The 22,535-nt window shown below is 44.2% G+C and overlaps 2 protein-coding genes across 5 annotated transcripts in view; one reads left to right on the top strand and one right to left on the bottom strand.

Annotated features, from left to right (window-relative positions):
• The window catches only part of ndnl2 (necdin-like 2), a 5,461-nt gene extending 631 nt beyond the window's left edge, over positions 1–4,830 (top strand). Inside the window, exons 3-11 of the mRNA XM_069151780.1 lie at positions 794–916; positions 1,537–1,600; positions 1,941–2,020; positions 2,123–2,217; positions 2,306–2,385; positions 2,498–2,540; positions 2,844–2,906; positions 3,707–3,821; positions 4,439–4,830. Of these exons, the coding sequence (XP_069007881.1) occupies positions 794–916; positions 1,537–1,600; positions 1,941–2,020; positions 2,123–2,217; positions 2,306–2,385; positions 2,498–2,540; positions 2,844–2,906; positions 3,707–3,821; positions 4,439–4,534 (759 nt within the window). The 3' untranslated portion in view covers positions 4,535–4,830. The remainder of the gene's footprint in view (positions 1–793; positions 917–1,536; positions 1,601–1,940; positions 2,021–2,122; positions 2,218–2,305; positions 2,386–2,497; positions 2,541–2,843; positions 2,907–3,706; positions 3,822–4,438) is intronic.
• LOC138199640 (6-phosphofructo-2-kinase/fructose-2,6-bisphosphatase-like) lies at positions 4,744–19,098 on the bottom strand. Of its 4 annotated transcripts, none has more exons than XM_069151776.1 (14): positions 18,544–19,098; positions 12,722–12,847; positions 12,483–12,579; positions 12,285–12,351; positions 11,547–11,621; positions 11,378–11,434; positions 11,038–11,159; positions 10,112–10,319; positions 9,865–10,011; positions 9,656–9,760; positions 8,814–8,943; positions 8,174–8,236; positions 7,980–8,044; positions 4,744–7,636 (listed from the first exon to the last, which is right to left on the bottom strand). In XM_069151776.1, exons 1-14 carry the CDS (start codon positions 18,623–18,625, stop codon positions 7,577–7,579), a joined length of 1,404 nt encoding a protein of 467 aa, XP_069007877.1. In that variant the 5' UTR covers positions 18,626–19,098; the 3' UTR covers positions 4,744–7,576. The 4 variants fall into 4 exon arrangements, with proteins under 4 accessions (XP_069007877.1, XP_069007878.1, XP_069007876.1 ...); XM_069151777.1 differs by lacking the exon at positions 18,544–19,098 and adding an exon at positions 17,884–17,985; XM_069151775.1 differs by lacking the exon at positions 18,544–19,098 and adding an exon at positions 14,289–15,557.
• Positions 19,099–22,535: the final 3,437 nt, after the last annotated feature.

Consider the following 22,535-nt stretch of genomic DNA (forward strand, 5'->3'; position numbering starts at 1 on the left):
TCACCCCCCATCCCCCCCAACACCCTTCATCCCCCCCAACACCCCCCAACACCCTTCATTCCCCCCCATCACCCCCCATCCCCCCCAACACCCTTCATACCCCCCCAACACCCTTCATCCCCCCCCAACACCCCTCCAACACCCTTCATCCCCCCCATCACCCTTCATCCCCCCCTCCCCCCCTCAAAGAAATACAACGAAACTGGATCGAAATTTCGCCAAAAGTAGGCGGAGCTTAAATGGATCTGGACGATAATAATCATAAACTTTATTTGAATTGCACTTTTCATACAAGAAATGCAGCTCAAAGTGCTTTACAGCAAGAAAGTTACATAAAAACAGATTGAAAGGAACATTTAAAAACATAGAAAAGAAATGAGATGCAGAAGAACGGATGCACTGTAACTTGTAATGTTTTAATGATTGTTTTTTACGTTTTAATTAATAGTTCTTAATTGTTTTTAAATGTCCTTTTCTTTTTCTTGATGTTTTTTTTTTTGTGAAGCACTTTGAATTTCCTTGTTGTTGAAATGTTCTCTACAAATAAACTTGCCTTCAGGCAATCACACATAAAGAAGATTTAAACTAATTAAACTGTAATTAAACTAAACTGTTCTTTCTTGGAAATTATGGGAAATCAACGGCAAAATTATGGATCCATTAAATGAAGCGACAGTTGAATAGTTGTTTTTTTTTCTTCCATATTCCCACCACAGTCGAGACTCAGTTGACGAGTTGTTGTTTTTAGACAATTTGATAAAAAGTTTCGGCCGACCTTTATTTCTTCATGCAGAAGCAGCAACCCGTCGCCACGGCGACTCAGGAGGACGACGACGACGTGACCTTTACCCAGCCGAGCACGTCTCAGGTGCAGAGAGGGCTGCAGAAAGTCACGCCGGCGCAGGTCGACCTGAAGGTGACCTCAACGTGATGTTTTTAAAAAAGCTCAATGAAGTAAAGAGATTTTCTCTCGCTGACCGCCTGTCTGTCTGTCTGTCCACCTGTCTGTTTGTCCGCCTGTCTGTCTGTCCACCTGTCTGTCCGCCTGTCTGTCCACCTGTCTGTTTGTCCACCTGTCTGTCTGTCCACCTGCCTGTCTGTCCACCTGTCTGTTTGTCCGCCTGTCTGTTTGTCCACCTGTCTGTTTGTCCACCTGCCTGTCTGTCCACCTGTCTGTTTGTCCGCCTGTCTGTCTGTCCGCCTGTCTGTCCACCTGTCTGTTTGTCCACCTGTCTGTCTGTCCACCTGCCTGTCTGTCCACCTGTCTGTTTGTCCGCCTGTCTGTTTGTCCGCCTGTCTGTTTGTCCACCTGTCTGTTTGTCCACCTGCCTGTCTGTCCACCTGTCTGTTTGTCCGCCTGTCTGTCTGTCCGCCTGTCTGTCCACCTGTCTGTTTGTCCACCTGTCTGTCTGTCCACCTGCCTGTCTGTCCACCTGTCTGTTTGTCCGCCTGTCTGTTTGTCCACCTGTCTGTCTGTCCACCTGTCTGTCCGCCTGCCTGTCTGTCCACCTGTCTGTCTGTCCGTCCGTCCTGCAGACTGCTGAGGTGGTGCAGTACTTCCTGGTGAAGGACCAGAAGAAGATCCCGGTCCGTCGAGCAGGTACAGTTTTATTTATGAGACACGTTTAACCTCAACAGACGTCGACTGAAGAGCCGCGTATTATCATTTAGGATTGAAACGGAAATAAGAAATAAGAAAACAATGAAATCAAATATTTAAAATTAAGATTTAAACCAAAAGTGAAACACATGAAATACTGAATTGTGAAAAAAAAAGAAGGTTTTGACCGTTAACGAGGAACAAAATAAAGTTGAATCAGCAGCAGGAGTCGCGTCATCGAGACATATTTTGTGTTTTATGAACCGTCGTTTTGTTTCGTTCTCCAAAAGCTATAAATCAAAGATATTAGTTATTTTTTAGTTCTTCGTCTCTTTTCCAGACCTGGTGAAGAACGTGGTGAAGGAGTACCGGAACATCTTCCCGGAGATCCTTCGGAAAGCGACGCGGACGTTCGACGAGGTTCGTTTCAGTCCGTCTTGAAAGCGGATCGGAACCAGAACTCAGCTGGACGTCAAAATGGTAAAAAAAAAATAAAAAAAAATCTTCCTCTCTTTCAACCAGGTGTTCGGTCTGAAACTGGTAGAAATCGACACCAAAAATCACATTTTCATCCTGGTTAATAATCTGGAGACGGCCGAGGGGGCGTCGCCCATCACGTGAGAACCTGTTATTCGTACTTTGGCGTTGATTTGTAAATGAATTGTTTTAAATAAAACGTCCTTGTTTTTGTGTCTCGGCGTGCAGCAGCCCGACCAATCCGAAGACGGGACTTCTGTTCGTCATCCTCAGTGTGATTTTCATGAAAGGAGGCGCCGTCAGAGAAAGTGAGTGTCGGCCGCCTCCGACGGGCTTTTCAACATATCAGTTTTTTATCTGGTTCCAACAACAACATGAACTTTGTGCACAAAAGCATCTTTTTTTTTTTTTTTTTTCTAGATCTCATCTGGAACACGTTAAAGAAACTGAGGGTCGACTCCGGGTAAGAAGAGACGATAAATATCAGCAGGATAATTCTAATTTGATGGAGGCACAATGTTATTTTTTTCCCACACAAATTAATCGTAGGGATTACGATAAAACGTCATTACAAATACCGACTTTCTATCCGTACGGACTTTAAACAAACTTTAAAAAAAAAAATAGCAAAAAAGTGAACTGCGTAGCATCAGCAGGTCAAAACACACATGCTCACTTTAATATATACATCTTATTAAATCACGATATTATCGAGCACCTTCAATGTTTCTGAAGGTTTTTTTCCGTTGTGGTGAAATCTCTGCAGACGGAAACACGAGCTGTTCGGCGACGTGAAGAAAGTGGTCACGGAGGAGTTTGTGCGTCAAAGGTAAGAAGGGGAAACATCAGCTTCATCCCGATAACTCAGCCGTATGATCGACGGTTCGAGTCCGGCTCGGCCCGCCTGGCGTCGACCTGTAACTGGTGTGATCAGAGCCGCTGTCTGTCAGACCATAGACTTCGGTTTATACCACACCACAGAGCAGCAGGAGAGAGGAAGAGACCCAGACCACCGCAGCACAGCGGGCTGGACCACAACTCTCTCCGAACAGCATTAAACATGTCAGACTGGTTTTATGTTTCATCTCATGAAAGAGGAAATAAACCTTCACATCAACTAAAGTTATTTCAGGGTACTTAACACAGTAAAGTTCTGACAACAGCATTTTAAAGACGAACCCAATAATTCAACAATTCCTACGAGCTGCTCGGAGGAGGAAAGAAAAAAAATCACTAACAGGAAGAAAAACCTCCAACAGAAGGAAGGAAAAACTCAACTGCACCACGTCTTGTAAAATCCTGCTCAAAGCTACAACAATTAGTTGATTAATCAACTAGTTGATCAACAATAAAAATAATCGCCAACTATTTTGATAATTGATTCGTCACTTTTTAAGAAAAGAAAAGTTAAATTCTCATTTGAGCTTGTTAAAAGTGAATATTTCCTGGTTTCTTCAGTCCTCTATGATGTTAAACTAAATATGATTGACTAAATTTTTTTTTCCATCAGTTTAACATTTTAACTGGAAATTTGACCCCTCAAACTGGCCCAGGTCGAGGGGTTGATTAACTTCCTTACTGCAGGAGAACGTTTCCCATGAGGCCTCGCTGACCAGCTTCTCGTTGTAGGTATGTGCAGTACGAGCGGATCCCTCACACGGAGCCCGTCGAGCACGAGTTTCGCTGGGGACAACGCGCCGACCTGGAAGTGTCAAAGGCCAAAATCCTGGAGTTCGTGGGTAAAGTAAGTGTCAGAAGCAGGAAGCAACAACCTTCATGAGGAAGTGTTCAGTGTCGTCTCATAATCAACATCAGCACCCGAGTTGGTACGCTGGCACGTGAACATTTGTGACTTTAATCGCGTACCTGAAACTGAAGCAGAGAAACATCAGATTACAGCAGAGTGTTTCTGAGCCCATGCAGTGATTTCCACTACAGAATTGTGGCTGTCCTCAGAGTTTTGGGTCACTTATAATTTCTTTTGGGACTACGGCGAGGTTCTCGCCCGTTTTTGACACGCTGTGAGCGTGTTGTCATGTTTGGAGAACCCTGTTGCCATGGCGCCACAGTTCAGGCAGTTTTGTTGTTCTCTGGGTTTTCAAAAGATGCAGCAAGAAGACAGGAAACTGAAACAAACTGACAAAAAAAGAGGGAAGAAGAAGAGCGCAGACTAAAACACTGGGGAGGGAAGGACAACGAGGGACAGGTGAAACTAATCATGCAGAAAAGAAGTCCAAACTGAAAGTGCTGATGTTGAGCTCAAGAGATGAAACCTGGAGTACTTCCTCGTGAAGGTTGTGTGAACTTCTATGTTTTCAATCCGAATCATTTCTAGCTAACGATTCGTTGTTTTGATCTCAGGTGTTTGAACAAGACCCTCAGAGCTGGAGTCAGCAGTACAAAGAAGCTCACTCCTCCGCCTCCTCCAGCCAGGCCAGCACCAGCACCCAGAGATGACTGCACCCCCCACCCCCTCTCTGCTCCCACCCTCAACCCCCCCCCACCCGCCCACAGTAGAACACTTTGAATTTATTTATTTTGGAGAAGCTACTTGTTCTCCTTCTGAATTGGTCATTTTTACTATTACAGCACGAGGCTGAAAAACTCCTAACCACATTTCATTCTGTAAATACTTTCATAAAAACACCAAACAAACAGTTTAGGTATCCATTTTTGTAATTATTTTATTGCCTGGAAAGGTAACAGTTATTTCTTCAAAGTTCACAAAATAAAATATGATATATAATATTGCATTGATTAAGTGTTTTCATTGATTTTTTTTTATATTAATTTTAACCGTCGCTACAGATTCAGAGCTTTTCTCGGACACACTGGCACGACCGCACATTTTACACACAAAAGACAAGAACCCAACATGTGTTGTTTTTTTTCTGATGGAGACGCTGGTCACATGGTGCGGACATAAGGACATGCATTTATGTACACGTGCTAGCATCCCTTTTTTTTTCTACTTAAGGATCACCTGAGGAAAAAAATACATTTTCTGTTGCTACCTCGGGTCAAATTAAAGACAACAATGAGGAACATCAGCGTGTTAGCTAGCTGGGTATCTTTAGGTTTTCTGGTATCATGAAGATGGCTCACGTAAAAAAAACAAAAGTACGGGACTTTAAAATAAAAATCCGTTACATTCAGGAGTTCTAATGAATGAGGGATTATTTTCAGATGGACCTCCAGAAAACTAATAAGAAGGAGTGACTTTAGCTAACAACACCGAGATAACTGATGGACACATTTTATTCACTTTGGATTTGATGAGAGAAGTTGAATGGGAGTCTATGGAGCCGGAGGCTTTTTGGAGCCGACCTCTAGTGGCACTCGCTGGTATTGCAGTTCATGGCACTTTCGCATCGGCCTCATTTTTCAGACCCGGAAGCTACGAACATTTTTATATCCAGTCTGTGATTGAAACTCAAAAAGCTGTAAACAACAGACCAATCAATGACCGCTGCAGAGTTTCTAGACTCCTCCTTCCAACCCCTTCCATATTTGCTAGCGTTGCTACGCTTGTTCGTATCGCCTCGTCCAGCTCTACCACCGCCGCCATAGTTGGAGCTACATTTAGAAAATAAACGTCTCACTTTTCCGTTATAAAATAATCAGATTTCACAGCAGGTATTATCGTTTAATTTTATGCGATTTTAAAGTACCGCACTCAGTCGTGATTACGATGAAGTTGCGTCTTAAACGTGAACACGCTCGTAGCAAAAAAAAAAAAAAGTGTCATCAGAGCCACAAAATAAAATACGACTTCATGATACCAGTTATCAGGATCGCTGATGTTCAGTTCAGTGATTCCAAGAAAACCTAAACAGATCCAGATAAACCGGATCACAACACCTCATCTAAGTTTCACAATCAGTCATCTTTGACATTTTTTCTTATTAGAAAAAAAAAGAAAGAAGTATTGCAACATGTTTCTTATTAAGATGACCCACGTCAGTTAAAAACACAGTGAGTGTGTGTGTGTATGGAGGGTGCATAGAGTAGTCATGTATATCTGAATTATGAGGCACATCATGGTATCGGGCAGTTAAAAGGGCCACGTGTTGCACCTCCAGTTATAAAGCCCCTTTCTCCACTGACGGTACCGAATCGACTCACTTTGTTTCAGGTAGAAGTTCTCGTTAGTACCTGGTACCGTTTTTGGTTTCACCTCCGTCGAGGTTCCGAGGGAGCCGGACAGGTGAGGTGAAAACACAGCTGGCCCCCGTGTGGTTGACCAGCGAGGCCGACCAACCGCGACATCGCCCGTTTTGCGAACTGCCGTTCTGAAGCCTCGAGTTTTGGCATTTCGGGCCGTCACCAATGTCGCTATTTTAGAACTGCCAATGACCATATTTGGACGAGCTGGGGGGAGGGGGGGAGAAGCTAAGCAATGGACCTGACTCAATCTGATTGGAAACACCCAACGACACTAAGCCCCCCCCCCGGCCGCTCACCGATAACTGTAACCTGACTGCACCACAGGCCTGTCAATCAAACCAGACACGCCCCCCAAAATGAGACTTTAAGATTCGACGGCGAGTCGAGTCGAGTCGGAACCGGACTGAAAAAAGGAACTTTACTCCCCAAGGAAGACGCCCTGTTTTGCTCTAAAGGCCTGATTCCTCTCGAAGTCAGTCGTCAGTCGTTTTAGAGTCTCATGATGAGCATGTGGAAATAAACTCGATGCAAAGTGACTCCAAACTGCAGTCGGTTCAAGTTACAGGAACAGTTTGTCCTAAAAGGAGATTTAACAGAAATAGCTTTTTATTTTGTCCTAACAACTCTAAATTTATAGTTTTTTTTAAATTCCCTCTGTACTTCAGAGTTTATACGAATCAAGTTGATTTAAATTTGAACTGTAATTCCCCCCAAAAATCCCCCGTTTCCTTTACGGCGCCAAGATGGAGGCCGGGAAGCATCCAGAGTTTCACACCCTAAATTCAAAAAAGTGTAAGTACGCAAACTGAGTTGTGCCGTTTCCAGTCTTTATGCTAAGCTAAGCTAAAGGGAGGCTCCATGTCTTTTTCATCTCGCTCTATAAGTCTCCCGAAAAAGGTCAAACTGTCCCTTTAAGGCTCATTTAGCTTCGTTAGTAAAGTCAGTGCTGTAACATTCCCCCCCCACCCATCTTCGTACGACAACTCGTAAACAAACCGAATCTGCGTACCGGCGTCGTTACGATGCTAATATATCGCGTACCTCTAAAGACAAAGATATCGTACGATAAAACGGCTCAAACGTCCCGAGTCAGCTCACGCCGACTAGATTTCACATTAGTACGAACACACCGGTCGGCGGCGGTTCCTCCGCGGTTTCTTCATCTCACAGACGTACGGCCGGGACGCTGCATTTTTAAAGTGCATTTTATAATGGAAATCGGTTGCTGTAGGAGAAATGTCTCAACAACAACAACAACAACGATCTCTGTGATTACTTAAATTAAAAAAAAAGAAAAAAAAAAAAAGGCCACTGCTTGTTGCGCGTCCTCCTCTAGATGTGATCGGGAACCGTCCCGAGAGCTTCGGCCGGTTCTCGGTCCACGTCGACGTTCTGAGGAAAAAAATAAATAAACGTACACCGTCTATCTGATGAATTTATTTCAACTATTAAATTTATAGTTCCTTTAAAAAGGATTCAATAATATTTTCAAAGTCGTATTTTTGTTTATGTTTGAGTTGTTCACTGTAAAACCTTCCGATCGATAACTAAATACTGTGAAAGAGTCCAAACGCTCAGTTCACACCAGAAATACACAGCTTGTATTCAGCAGCAGTGCCGTTTGGACTTCCTGTAAGTTTGTGATGTCATAAATCCGCCCTCAGCACGGCGCCCACACAGCAAACGTCCTGCCCTCCTCGGCTTTTAAAAAAACAAATATATATATCTCACTGACCTCCGGTCGGTCCCTGTGCGTGTTGACGGCTTCGATGTTGAGGAAGACGGACTCCACTTTACAACCTGAGAGGAACAAAACAGTTTTAATGTTCATGTCTCATTGAAAACTGTTTCTACAGAGTCTTTGGTCAAGTATCGAACTACATATTCTATATTATAATACAATGACTCAGCGTTAAGGAGGAGACTGACCGTAGGCGACGGGAGTGAGCTTCAGGACGGTGTGGAGAGGACACTTCAGGTACGGCAGCTCAACTAACACAAAAAAAGTCTTTAGTTTCAGCATAATACAGAAACTGGTAAAAAAAACAACGTTTCAGTTATTTCCATCAGATCTGAAGCGTATTTTTCAGCTTTTTTTCTTTTCTGTTTATTAAATAAAAGAGTGAAAAGAGAAAACAATAAGATGTACAAAAAACAGACAAACGAAGTGTATTATTTGGTCATTTCATACTTGTAAAACAAATTAAATATTTTTTCGTTCAAAATATTTTGTATTTAGTTGAGTCAGTTTATTTCAACAACACATTTAAACTCAACAGTTGTCCAAACTGCTGCTAGACATGAACACAACAAATTAGGCTACGTGAGCAGACATTAATTAGACATTTTTTAAATTGAGACTAATCTGAAAATGTAGTGAAGTTGCTTTTATACAGAATCGATGCTTTAGTGAGTATCCGTGGCAACAGGACGGTTTACTGTATGAGGGTCCAAATCAATGTGGCTTTTTGTGGAATTTATCAAAAACTGATTTTTAGAATCTTACTGAACTTATCCTTTAAGGAAAAACAATTTTTTTTTACTCTAAATCAAAGTATTTTTTCCTCACTGGAGCTCTTGTCCAGGAAGTAGGCCAGCAGACACCTCATGACGGCCTGGTGACAGATGACCAACACGTTCTCCTGCCTCTCCAGCTCCATGATGACCGGCTCCAGACGCTGCACCAGGTCCTCGTAAGACTGGTGTGTGTATACACACACACACACACACACACACACACACACACACACACACACACACACACACACACACACACACACACACACACACACACACACACACACACACACAATGAATCCTCCAGTTCAGATTCTGTCCGTCACCATCTTTGCTAGTTTGGAGCGGTTTGGAGCAGGAAGTGACCATATTTGGACGAGTTGGGGGAGGAGCCAGAGGTGGATTTGACTGATCTGATTGGAAACCATGACGATACTACGTCCCGCCCACCGATAGCTGTAACCTGACTGCACCACAGGCCTGTCAATCAAACAGACACGCCCCCAAAAACAGGTCTTCTTGAATCTTCTTTTCTAATGAATGAGGGATTATTTTCAGATGGACCTCCAGAAAACTAATAAGAAGGAGTGACTTTAGCTAACAACACCGAGATAACTGATGGACACATTTTATTCACTTTGGATTTGATGAGAGAAGTTGAATGGGAGTCTATGGAGCTGGAGGCTTTTTGGAGCCGACCTCCAGTGGCACTCGCTGGTATTGCAGCTGAAGACTTTTCTGCATCGGAACCATTTTACAGACCTGAAGTTAAGAACTCTTTTATATCCAGTCCGTGGTCTCAACATCTTATTTTAGGAGGATTAAACAGTATTAATTTCCTCATTGAAAAATGTCTCAACATAAAGCCGTCCAGAAACATCCGGTTCCACTCACCTCTCCTTTCGGGTAGCGGTAACGATACTTGTCTTGGTCCCTGAGTGCAAACTCTTCTGGGTAATTGTCCTGAATCTCCTCGTACGTCATGTCCTCACAAACCCCCTGAGACGACACACAAAGTCAAAGTCAAGAGATAAAACAGCCGGTCGCAACGTCTGTAGACTCATTAAATCCGACGTAGGTTTTGTCCTTTTTCCGGGACTCACGGCGTCGATCTCGTTGAGCGCCTTCCACTGCTCGTACTGGACGCCCAGCGCCTCGGCCGTCTGGATGGTCCTCCTCATGTGGCTCGTCCACACCTTCAGGTCGCTGATGCACTGGTCGCGCATGTACGTCCCCAGAGCGCTGGCGAACTGGGAGGCACGCGACCGGAGGCGGAGTTAAACCACAACCGAAACGGTGCGACGTGTGCAATAAAAAACAAACCAAAAAACACAACCCGAAGATCCTGACCTTTGCCCCACGAGTCGAAAGCCCGGAGTCCCCCCCGATGCGCCCCACGAGGTTGAGCTCACTCTCCCCGTGGCGGGACAGGTAGATGGACCGCGGGGTGACGTGGATGTTCATGAGGTAGTAGACGATCCGGCTCTGGATGTGGTCCTGGACCCGGTTCACCAGGTAACGGCTGCCCACGTTGAAGATTTTGATGTACGACAAGTTCCTGCAAAAAAACAAACACAAGATGGAAAATTAAAACAAAAAAAAAATTAGGCCGATTGCAGAAGTGCCCTTAAAGCTGCAATACCACCGAGTGCCACTAGAGGTATAGACGCCTGTATTCATTTCACAATAAAAGCTGTCATTTCTAATTAAAAGCCAGCATTTCATATCAGGCCCCAGCAATATACTAAACTTTGAAATATTCGTGTACCTTTGAGAACTGAAATGTTGTATTCTTTATTTAAATAACTTTATATCGTGAGGTTAGTCTTTCTTTTTTTACTGTAGAAATTTTGTCTAACATTCAACGATTTTGCAGATAATGCTGGTGAACACCACAACATGTGAATAATGGACTTCAAGCTCATAAAACTCCTCATAAAACCATAAAATATAATTTTGTCATTCTTGTTTTTTGTACAGATTAAACAAACAAGGTATAACGGAAGTCACTCGTGAGGCAATATTTACTGACCGAACAATCTGCTTATGTAACACCAGAAAAAATGTCCTTAAAATGCCAAACTATACTTTTAAGCTTAGTTTATGGCTAATAAAATAAAAAGACAAAGTCCAGTCTACTGAAGACAGAGGAGACCTTGGCTTGGCACGGCACTACACCACACCCCCACCCTCCCCCTCCCGGGCACTTCCTGTCCGCCTCGCCGCAATAAGAGACACCCTGCCGTGTTCGTGTCCGACGTATCGGATGCCGTCACCTGTCCTTGGTGTCGTCGAGGGGAACGTAGGTCAACTTGTAACATTCGATCCTCTTCAGGAAGTCGGCCACGGCCTCCTCTTTGTCGCAGTCCACGTAGTCCGGGCTGCTCAGCTTCACTTGCTGTTCAGAGGAAGAAGAAAGATCTCGGATAAAATGCATCTTTATTTTTGTAAAAGGTTTCATACGCACAGATGGCTAGAAATAAACTGTGAAACCAGAAGACAAGCAGCAGGAGAAGCTGTTCTCCATATGTGCAAAACTGTCAGGACACACGTGACCTGGCAGAGAGCGATCGTCCGTTCCCACGACAACCATCCCTCTCTGGCTCTTCCACTCACTTTAATGTTCGCCGCGATGATTTCCGGATCGTCGCATATCGACTCCACAAAGAAAACCTGCAGAGAAAGAAAAAAAAAAGGAGAGAAAGAAACTTGTTGCAGAAGTTCTTATTTATGAATTTTCATATTTATATATATTAAAAAAAAAAAAAAAAAAAAGCAACAAAACCTTGTAGCCGTTTTCTTTGGCGAAGCTGAGGATGACCTCTCGGCGCTCCGTGGTCGTGTTGGTGGCGTCGAAAACCTGAAAGACACAAACGAAGAGAAGAATCTATTCAGAGTGAAAAATTAACAGCTGTGATTTAATGACTTCAGAAGACAAACTAAATTTATTTTACAAATGTTTGAAAAGATTTATAACTACTTCATTTGCGGCAAAAATCATAAAGCTGCAACAATTATTTTTGTATTGGCAATTATTTAATATAAAATGTTTTAAAAATGTCTCAAAAACCAAATGACAAACTAAAAACTAAATATATTAACTTTATTGTCATATTTGACAGTAAAAACGTCTTTTTTAGGCTTAGTTACTAATTAACGACGAGATTATTTTCTAGAAAACTAATAAGAAGGAGTGACTTTAGCTAACAACACCGAGATAACTGATGGACACATTTTATTCACTTTGGATTTGATGAGAGAAGTTGAATGGGAGTCTATGGAGCCGGAGGCTTTTTGGAGCCGACCTCTAGTGGCACTCGCTGGTATTGCAGCTTTAAGACACTTCTGCATCCGAAACATTTTTCTACGAGCGGACCGAAACAGATCCGGACAACAAGCTGTAGGTTCACGTGATGAATCTCTTAACTAACCAGAGACGCCTGTATTCTGATTTTAATGTTATTATAACCATTTGATCTAGATTTTTTAAAAGAGAATAACGTTAACCTTTGGTTTGACTCACCACGACTTGACCCTGCTCTGTGGTGAAATAGTCGCACACGTCTTTCAGGGCGGCGACGGCGCACGCTCTGAGACCACAAACGGGAAACAAACATTTCCCATTTAGATTTACTCAGCGACATGTTCACACTTTTCTAGCGATGTGTTTGTGTCGCTCAGAGATGTGACATCACAAGTCCGAGAGTCCGGCGGTTCGTACTTGCGTATCGTCATGGCCTCGGCGTTGTCGGGTCGGAAGAACTCGAAGCTGTTGTAGGAACGCGTCGCGTCCCGTCTGTACTGACCGACGTTAAACACTGAAAAGAAGAGAAAAAAATGATTGCAGATCATCTTTAAACCTGATTATAATTGGGTTTTTTCAACCATATCTGGACGTAGCGATTGTTCAAAGCTGTGAAACTAACAGCTAACAAGGCTAAAGTGTTCGTTAGCAGCTACCTTTGGTCGTGACTCCGATCCAGTTCAGGTATCTGGTGAGCTTCTTGGAGATGTAGGTCTTCCCTCGAGCCGGGAGTCCCACCATCACGATCATGGTCGGGGAGTTGGTGAACTGCGGCACAGACGCTGAAACACACAGATAGCCAGAAGGCTAGTTAGCTTAGCACTAAAGGTGTCAGTAGAGGCTCCAACAGACTCCCATTCAAAAGTTCTCTCCTGAAATACAAAGTCAGAAAAAGTTTTCCACGAGTTATTATATTGGTTCTGAAAACACCTCCAGCGTTCATTAAATATTAAGGACTCAAAAAGACCTGTTTTTGGGGGCGTGTCTGTTTGATTGACAGGCCCGTTGTGCAGTCATGTTACAGCTACCGGTGGGCGGGACTTAGCTCCTCCCCCCTTTCATCCAAATATGGTCACTTCCTGCTCCAAAATTTATTTATTTATTTATTTTTTTTTTTTTAAAATAGCAAAATATAGCGATGCAAAAACTATTTTTCAGATATATAAAGTTCTGCACCAGTGCTTTTGAATTAATGCTGAAATAATCGATGAGATATAATATAAGATTTGAGCTGCCTCGAATGACTCCGGTGAGAAAAAGTGATGAGCCGGAGAGAAGAGGAGGTCTCCCTCTGTTGGAAGCTTTGGGGACTGCAGCAATGCTACCGAGTGGTACATCACTACACAAACCTGACAATAAGAAGGTTTTCATTTCGGTGTCTAATCAAGGCCACGTTTCTCACTTTTAAAAACACGACGATCAGCTTCGGTGGTTTTTAATCTTCTCTGATAAGAAAGAGGAGAACAGACGGATTCGGCCGGCGAGTGTTTCCGACCCAGCAGTTGGTTTTTTTTCAGGTGCAAACACTGCAATTTCAGTTAAATGCTGCAGCTGGTTGTCATTACGAGGAGCAGCAGGCCGAGACGACACACAGTTCACAGCAAAGACGGGACGGATTTTAAATCAGTTTTATTCAAGCTGATGCCGATCAGTTACAAAAATAATCTTCATATTCAGGGTGTAACGCCTCGTTTCTCTCCTGGTTTCATTTAAATAAAGATTTCTTTCCTCTCACCCGTGGATCATCTCACGACCTCTTAAGCTTTATCTCGTGACCTGTTTGAGAGGCCCTGACCACCAGGTTGGACACCACAAGGCTTTAAGTCAACAACCAGCTGCACAGTAAAAAAAAAAAAAAAGAAGCTGCTTCAGCACTGAAGATATTAACAATCGAATGATGTCAGACAGAAGAACGGACGTTTGTTCCCCTCGTCGCTGTCATGCTGCGTTATTATCTGGCAGCAGAGATTCAGCAGCAGGAACCAGCGTGACATGAACTTTGGCTTTTCAGGGTGAACGGCCGTCAGGTCTCCGGCACGCCGACCGAACCATAAAAAAAACACAAAATCTGCTTCTCAATAAAAAAAAAAAAAACACATCTGAAACCTCCATAAATACACAAGTATCAACACGTCAAACTAAAATCCAGTGTAGTGTGTGTGTGTGTGTGTGTGTGTGTGTGTGTGTGTGTGTGTGTGTGTGTGTGTGTGTGTGTGCACTCACAGCCTCGCCGTTGGCTCAGCCTGCTCTTCAAGCAGGGAACCCAGGTCTTCTCCAGCGGGTTCTGAGTCAGTGGTCTTTGTTTTTGTGACATGGCTCCGACAGCCAGGTGTGCGTCTGTGTTGTGCGTCTGTGTTGTGCGTCTGTGTTGTGCGTCTGTGTGTAACAGGAGCCAGACACGAAGAGGAGTGCTCCAGGTGAGCGTGCAGATTTTTGAACTTTCCTCCCGGTGTGAATCAGAGTGGGCGGAGTCCGAGAGGTTTTTTTGGCCCATCAGCACACCGGTTTTGGTTTTGCTGCAGGAGGAAGTTGCCGTCTGATTGGTCGGGCGAGTCGTCAGTCACATCGGCCCGGTGTGTCATCCACCAATCAGCATGGAGCAACTTGAAACTTTGACCCAGCGTGCAAGGAAGTGGTGTCATGTGACCAACTCGTGACAACCGGCGGTGAAGCAGCTCTGTTGTGATTGTGTGAAAGGGGTGTGTGTGTGTGTGTGTGTGTGTGTGTGTGTGTTAAAGGGGTGTGTGTGTGTGTGTGTGTGTGTGTGTGTGTTAAAGGGGTGTGTGTGTATTGTAGTTTAATCCTCGTCAATGCTTGTAAATGTCACATCACAGAGAGATCAATGACAAATCTGAGAAACAAAATTAACAACATATGTTTTTTTAAAACTGTTTAATTATTTTTGTATGTGAAATATTACGCGTTTTAAAAAAAAAGTGATCGTTTTATTTTTTGGAAGGAGATGGAAAGGCATCAACCAATCAGACGCCACGTCACAAAAACACGCATATCCTTTTTTTTTTTTTTCTCCTTAATACCGTTTTTCATTTCTTAAAACGTTTATTTGTTTTTATTCCTTAATTGCTTCCATCTGATTACTTTTAATTCTGTTTTGATGTTTCTTCATATTGTTTACGAATATGATGTATAAATAAACGTGAATACGTGCTGAAGCGTTTCTCACGGCGACAGAAATACAGTCCGTTTACTTAGCGTGTGCTGCTGTTTGTTGCGTGTTGTTTTGGTGACACGTGGGAACAAACATGTGTTCAGATCATCAGCGAGGAAAGTGAACACGGAGACACACTTCCTCTTCCTGCAGCTCAACTTCACTCCATTTTTCCACGACAGGAAAAAAACAAAGAAACTTCACATTAACAAGAAGAGGAACATTTGAGAGTTTCTACTGAACTTTATTTATTTATTTAGAGCTGCAGTTATTTTAGTTAATTTTACAAACTCTTCTAAACGCTGATGCATTTCTGTACATTTCAAACTTTTTAATATTTTATGAAGTACTAAATGAGCTTCTTCTGTCGGAGTCATTCTGGATCGTAAGTCCTTTTACTATTGATATATTATGTATAGTTTGCTGCTAATAATCTATATTTTTATTATTATTAAATTTAAACTTCTGATTTTGTTTTTAAAAACTAAAATCGATAAAGCGTTAACTGTTATCCCTATCTCTTCTTCTTTCGAGAAAGCAATAAAACGCAGCGCTAGCGCCACCTTCTGTTTTATCTGCGTTTTCTACAGAACTATCTTTCCCGTGAACACGCAACAAAAGCAAGCCGGCGTTTTTTTAAATTTACAAACTCCAAAGTCGATTTTAGAGAAACCTAAACGGATTAAAACGGAGGATGCGTTTGTGAATTTAGCCCGAGGAGGCTGTTTTACAACAAATCAGACAATAACAGACGTTCCTGCAGGGCTGCACGTGATGTCATGTCGTAGGACAAAATACAATATTCGCTGGGAACTATACGATGACACAGAAAAAGGAAAACAGAAAAAGAGACTCACTCAAACTGTAAACTTGAGCTCCAAAAAACGCCATTAAACTTCAAAAAAAAAAAAAAAAAAAAAATCAGGCTTTGGACAAATCTGATGACGTCCAACATCAAACTTACTTCATCTGGCCTTTGATTATTGGATGTACCGTCTGCTCGATGCTTCGCTCTCAAACCGCTGAGCGCAGCTGTGGCAGCCTGATGATCCGCGAGCTGCAGAGTTTTTAACTGCCGCTCGTTTTTTTGTTTATTTTTCAGAGTTACTCGCGAGAACTTTTTGGCCGACGTCGTCGTCGCACGTTTCGACCGAAGCATCTCATCAGGTTTTAACGAAGCATCGCAAGCAACACGGTCTTCTTCTCTCTATGTTGTCTAATGACGGTTGGCAAACAGCTTTTAGGTGCATTACCGCCACCTTCTGACAATAGTAGAGCATTACAACCAAGACCCATCGTTAGTTGTGATCTTCAACCAACTCCGAGTGAGCCGTTAGCCAACCACATTAAACAGCAAAACAGAGCTTCAACCGCTGACCGACGGATCTACGAGCTTTAATGTGGACAAATATGAAATGATGAAACTGCCATGTAGCCACGGTTACGACAGTTTGGTGTCCAACGACACATTTCCGGCCCCGGGACCCATCAGGAGGTTGAACACGGCCATGCAGCCGCCATCCGTTCCCTCACATGATCACCGAGTTGTTCCCCGGAAAATGTTTCATTATGCAGAAACATGTCTGCCAGCGTTCATGCAGTGTGTGTGTGGTTTAGTGTGTGTGTGTGTGTGTGTGTTAATGTGTGTGTGTGGTTTAGTGTGTGTGGTTTAGTGTGTGTGTGTGTGTGTGTGTGTGTGTTAGTGTGTGTGGTTTAGTGTGTGTGTGTGTGTGTGTGTTAATGTGTGTGGTTTAGTGTGTGTTAATGTGTGTGTGTGTTAATGTGTGTGTGTGTGTGTGTGTGTGTTAGTGTGTGTGGTTTAGTGTGTGTGTGTTAATGTGTGTGGTTTAGTGTGTGTTAATGTGTGTGTGTTAATGTGTGTGGTTTAGTGTGTGTGTGTGTGTGTGTGTGTTAGTGTGTGTGTGTGTGTGTGTGTGGTTTAGTGTGTGTTAATGTGTGTGTGTTAATGTGTGTGGTTTAGTGTGTGTGTGTGTGTGTGTGTGTGTGTGTGTTAATGTGTGTGGTTTAGTGTGTGTGTGTGTGTGTTAGTGTGTGTGTTAATGTGTGTGTGTGTGTTAATGTGTGTTAATGTGTGTGTGTGTTAATGTGTGTGTGTGTGTGGTTTAGTGTGTGTGTGTGTTAATGTGTGTGTGTGTGTGTGTGTGTGTGTTAATGTGTGTGTGTGTGTGTGTGTGTTTTATTGTGTGTGTGTGTGTTTTATTGTGTGTGTGTGTGTTTTAGTGTGTGTGTGTGTGTGTCTGTGTGTGTGTGTGTTTTAGTGTGTGTGTGTTCGTGTGTGTGTGTGTGTTAAAGTGTGTGTGTGTTTTAGTGTGTGTGTGTTTTAGTGTGGGTGTGTTTTATTGTGTGTGTGTGTGTTTTAGTGTGTGTGTGTTTTAGTGTGTGTGTGTTAAAGTGTGTGTGTGTTTTAGTGTGTGTGTGTTTTAGTGTGTGTGTGTTCGTGTGTGTGTGTGTGTGTGTTAAAGTGTGTGTGTGTTTTAGTGTGTGTGTGTGTTTTAGTGTGTGTGTGTGTGTGTGTGTGTGTGTTAAAGTGTGTGTGTGTTAAAGTGTGTGTGCGTGTGTGTGTGTTAATGCGGAGACACAGCTTGACTGCAGGTTATTCCTGTTGTGTTACCGAATCAAAGACCTCACCTGTGCTCTCGCACCGCCGCCGCACCGGAGGCACGCGCTGCTGCTTGGACTCCATTTGTTTTTTTCTTCACGAGGAGACCCAGAAGCCACGTGGGTTGTTTTTCTCACAGGCAGGACTACACCCCCACCCCCACCCCCTCCAAAAAAATAATGCCGAGGAGCAGCCATGCGTCCCTTTTAGCATGTAGCTTGCAGCCTCCTTCCGCTGCGCACGCGGCGGGACGACACAGGAGCGGCACACGGTGTACCGGACGTCGGGCAGCCCCCAAAAAACTCAAACTGCCGCGAAATTACCACCATACTTACATAACGGTGCAGAATAGTGTGTGTGTGTGTGTGTGTGTGTGTGTGTGTGTGTGAGATAATCTGATTCAAATGTTTGCCTGGCTGTCAGCGGCAGCGATGATGAGCTTATCACGCGCTCTGATCAATGACAGTGATCAACAGTTCGGCTCGCGCACGCGCACTCCGCCACCCGCACAAATGAATGAAATAAGAGGAGCGGTGTGAGGCTGAGCGCGCATGTCATTACACAAGTTGTGCTGCTTTGATACCCTCGCATGCACCGCCGTCAGCTGTGTGTGTGTGTGTGTGTGTGTGTGTGTGTGTGTGTGTGTGTGTGTGTGTGTGTGTGTGTGTGTGTGTGTCGCCGTCACTCACTGTGCGGCCGCTGGAACCGGAGCGTCCTCCCCGCGACCCCCTTCGTCTCGGCTCCGTCTTGCGCAATCGCCGCTCCGCTCATCCTTCAAAATCTATTCCTGGAGGACTATGTGCGTGCGCGTGTGTGTGTGTGTGTGTGTGTGTGTATGCGTGCGTGTGTGTGTGTGTCCCCTGCCGTTGCTACGTTACTGTGGCGGCAGCGTCGCGTCGTTCGGGTAAGTTGCAGTTTGCAAAGAATAGTCCGAAATTGTTTGTCCTCCTCCTCCTTCCTCCTCCTTCCTCCTTCCTCCTCCGCTGGCCGGTCACACGCACACGTTTACACGCACACATTTATGCACACATACACACACGCGCGCGCGCGCGCGCGCCGCCTGCGTCAGGAGAACGAGTCCTCCGGGTTTAACCCCCTCGCGCCGCCCCTCTCCTACCTGAGCACGCCTCGGTCCTCCTCCTCACGGGTGCCGCGCGCGCTCACGTATTGTTTTGATACCGTGAAACTGTCCTACGGAGACTTAAAGGGGTTTTACACCAGCCTCAGTTCACTGGTTTACAGGCAGGACAGTCACCAACAGCAGATTCAGTGTTTCTTGGCTCTTAAAGGGGGCGTGGTTTAACCCCCTCGTGCCCTGGAGCCCCCTAGTGGACGTACAAACTTCTTGTCCCGTAGTTTCACGTAACCTGCGTTACAATCGTAGTCTACTTGTATAAAAAAGCGGACGTAGCAATCCGGGGTCTAAAAAAAACACGGTGATTGCCGAAGTGCCGTAAAGTGCAATACCACCGACGGCCCACTAGGGGGCTGTCATGAAGTCAATACTGTTTTTCCACGAGTCATTATGGTGTTGTTAGCTAAAGTCACTCCTTCTTATTAGGTTTCTGGAGGTCCATCTGAAAATAATCCCTCATTCATTAGAAAAGAAGATTCAAGAAGACCTGTTTTTGGGGGATTATAACTAAAATACACAGACACGGATACCGAGTGATAGTTTAAGGTGTGAACTTCCTGCTCGACTGCATTCCACCATCTTAAACGTCATTATCAACGTTTAAAGCCACAAGCAGGCAGGAAGGTTTGACCTTTTTTAAAAGACAAAAAAAAAGAAAAGAGAAAAATGTAAACTGGACCGTATGACAGGAAGTTGTTGTTTTTTCATCATCGTTTCACAAGTCAGAGATAAACATGAAATTGGTTTTATCACTAAATGAAAACACTTGTGAACACACCATGAAAATATTTTTGTAGTACCCCCTTGCGTCCACAGGGGTCACTGTTCAACAAAAGATATATAAGCTGCGTTCTGAATCTCATACCTTATTTTACCGCGGCCCCCCTTACGAAGTATTGCATGCTTCGTCATGACGATGGGCCTTGAACTTTGACCCTCGTATCCGTCGCGATCCGACATTTGAAATAAAAAGTTTAAAAAAAAAGGATGCGATGAGACAGTTGGTTGGTTTTCAGGACACTATGCCCCGCCCACTTGACTGCATCCCAGGCATGTCAATCAAACCAAACATATCTGTGTGGGAGTCCTAATATCTGATGAATGCTGGAGTCTGTTGGAGACGGAGGCTTTTTGGGGGGCGCCCCCTAGTGGCCCTCGGGGTTATTACACCTTTAAGGCACTTCAGTTTACATATACGAAAGTTACGTCTACAACACACACACACACACACACACACACACACACACACACACACACACACAGAGGATCTGTTCAGGATATGCATGTAGTCCATGTTTATTCGTTAGTTGACAGTCTGGGTTAGTTGGTCAGATACAGTACGGCGCACAACGCAACAAGCAGGTACAACATCAGCACACCTCAGTATTGCAGTACATCCCCCCTCCCCCCTCCCCCCCCCCTCATCCCATCCTGTAGCCTGTATATATATGTGTGTATGTAGGTCAAACCCCCCCCCCCCTTCTTCACACACACTCCAGCCCTCTCCCGCCCCCCCACCCCCCCCCCCCACCCGTCTATAATCTTCCCTGCTCGAAACCTGTGATACTGATTAATTTAATTGTGTAACTTACCGATCACCGTGACGACGACTATGACACCGTCACCACTGTTTATAATATCACTGTTGTTGTTAGCAGTATTGTTATTATTTATACCTAAATTTTTTTGTCTTTTTTTAATTATTTTTAATTATTTTTTTTGTTATTTTTTTTTACAAGGTGTTTTTTTTCTCCCCCCCCCCCCCCTCCCCTCACCTCCACATCTTTATACGTATAAAAGAAGGCTGCAACAGAGACAGACAGGCGGACAACAGGCGGACAAACAGTCGGCGTAGAGCAGCAGAGGGACGGCGAGGAGCGGCGTCGAGGTCCGACTGCCGATTATTACGAGGACACGCTTTGTGTTTCTGATTTTATCTCAAGAGGGGAAAACAAATATGACATCAAACAAACTGTTTTTGGAAAGCCGCAAATAAATCTGCTGTGATTTTATAAATCAGGGATGATTAATCAGCCTGTTTACTGTGAACGAGGTTGTTTCACGCTTATTTTTTGTCGCAAAAATCACAGAAAAAGACCAAAACAGACGCTGGCTGTGTGACAGATCTTATTCCTGCTGATTCTGTCATCGCCCATCATCTTTATCAAAGCGTGAAATGTTCTGTGTGTATTTCACACTTCCTGATAATTATCAAACCTTTTCGAACGCATTAAACTTTTACATTTGTGAGGTGTTTTTAAAGATTTATGTCTCCAGTGAGACCCAACAGTCCAAATCAGTTTATCCAGATTGATTTTTAAAAGTCTGGACGGTAAACAAAAACAACAACAACAAAAAAACACATTGAGAGGTGTTTTGAAACGCGATCCCAATCGGTCTCACGTTCGTCGTTACCACGGCGACCGATGCAGGAAAGGTCAGCGATGTCTGGACACGCCACGTCCAATCCCAAAGATCTGGTTCCAGAAACAAATTTGGATTTCGCCTGCAGTCTGAACAAAGACTCAGAGCTCGGAGACGGTCGGTGAAAGCTCAAACACTGCAGAGCCAAACGTGGATTCGTCCGCCTCAGGAAATAGTCCCCGACGAATGCAGCCCGAAAGCCTCAGACGGTCGGGAAGTCGGAGATGTTGTTGGTGTTTGGTCTTTTCTTGGGATCCTCTGCTCCGCGAACACGACCGACAAACCTCGGCTCCGGAGTCCGAACGCACGGGAAGTCGTCCTTCGTCAGATTGAGTTCGTCAATCGCCGTCCGTCCGTCTGCTCGAAGGCGTCGACGTTGAAACCGTTCGGCTATCGAGGGCCGATGTTCCCGAAGATGTTCCCGAAGATGTTCCCGAAGATGTTCCTGAAGATGTTCCTGAAGATGTTCCCGAAGATGTTCCCGAAGCCGCGTTTCAACTCCACGAAAAAAGAAAACAGCTCTGCCTCGTGCGAGGTGTATAAACGTTAACATTTATGACATAACTTCTTCATAAGCGAATATCATCTGCTGCATCTCTAAAGCGCTCTAAAAGAAAACTGGATGACGGGGAAGGAAGGGGAGGTGTGGGGGGGGGGGGGTTCTAGTCTTCTTCTAAATGTCTTCGGGGTTCTACACCAAGAGGAGGGAAAACCTAAAGAGGAGACGGCGGGTCGTACGGTACAAAAGACGACGGCGCCGCGGGACAAAAACCAAACGGAGCAACGGAGAATACAAAAGAAATTTCATCATCTTATAAAAAAAACAAAAAAAGCAAATGGAAATGAAAAAGAAATGACAATCTCGAGGTTCTATTTACATTCAGAGGACGACATCATCGCGTTCTCTATTTCTGTCGACTCTTCCTCCTCCTCCTCATCCTCACGTGTTTTTTCTGTCCTTTTCGTCCTCTGTCCTCCGTCTCTTCTTCAGAGGGTCCGTTTTGCTACAGAGGACCGGCCCTTCGTATCGGTGTGTGTGTGTGTGTGTGTGTGTGTGTGTGTGTGTGTGTGTGTGTGTGTGTGTGTGTGTGTGTCTGTGTGTGTGTGTGTGTGTGTGTGTGT

The sequence above is a fragment of the Embiotoca jacksoni genome, unplaced genomic scaffold, assembly GCF_022577435.1.
Source record: "Embiotoca jacksoni isolate LCO1_2020_lvr unplaced genomic scaffold, fEmbJac1.0.p SCAF_170, whole genome shotgun sequence".
In the NCBI taxonomy this organism is placed as follows: domain Eukaryota; kingdom Metazoa; phylum Chordata; class Actinopteri; family Embiotocidae; genus Embiotoca; species Embiotoca jacksoni.

Coding starts and splice junctions, on each gene's coding strand:
- LOC138199640 (XM_069151775.1), bottom strand. CDS start 14,559: ATGGGCCAAAAAAACCTCTCGGACTCCGCCCACTCTGATTCACACCGG. Junction 11,160..11,377: donor TCATCGCGGCGAACATTAAA/GTGAGTGGAAGA, acceptor TCCTCTGAACAG/CAAGTGAAGCTGAGCAGCCC. Junction 9,761..9,864: donor CGCTCAACGAGATCGACGCC/GTGAGTCCCGGA, acceptor GTGTCGTCTCAG/GGGGTTTGTGAGGACATGAC.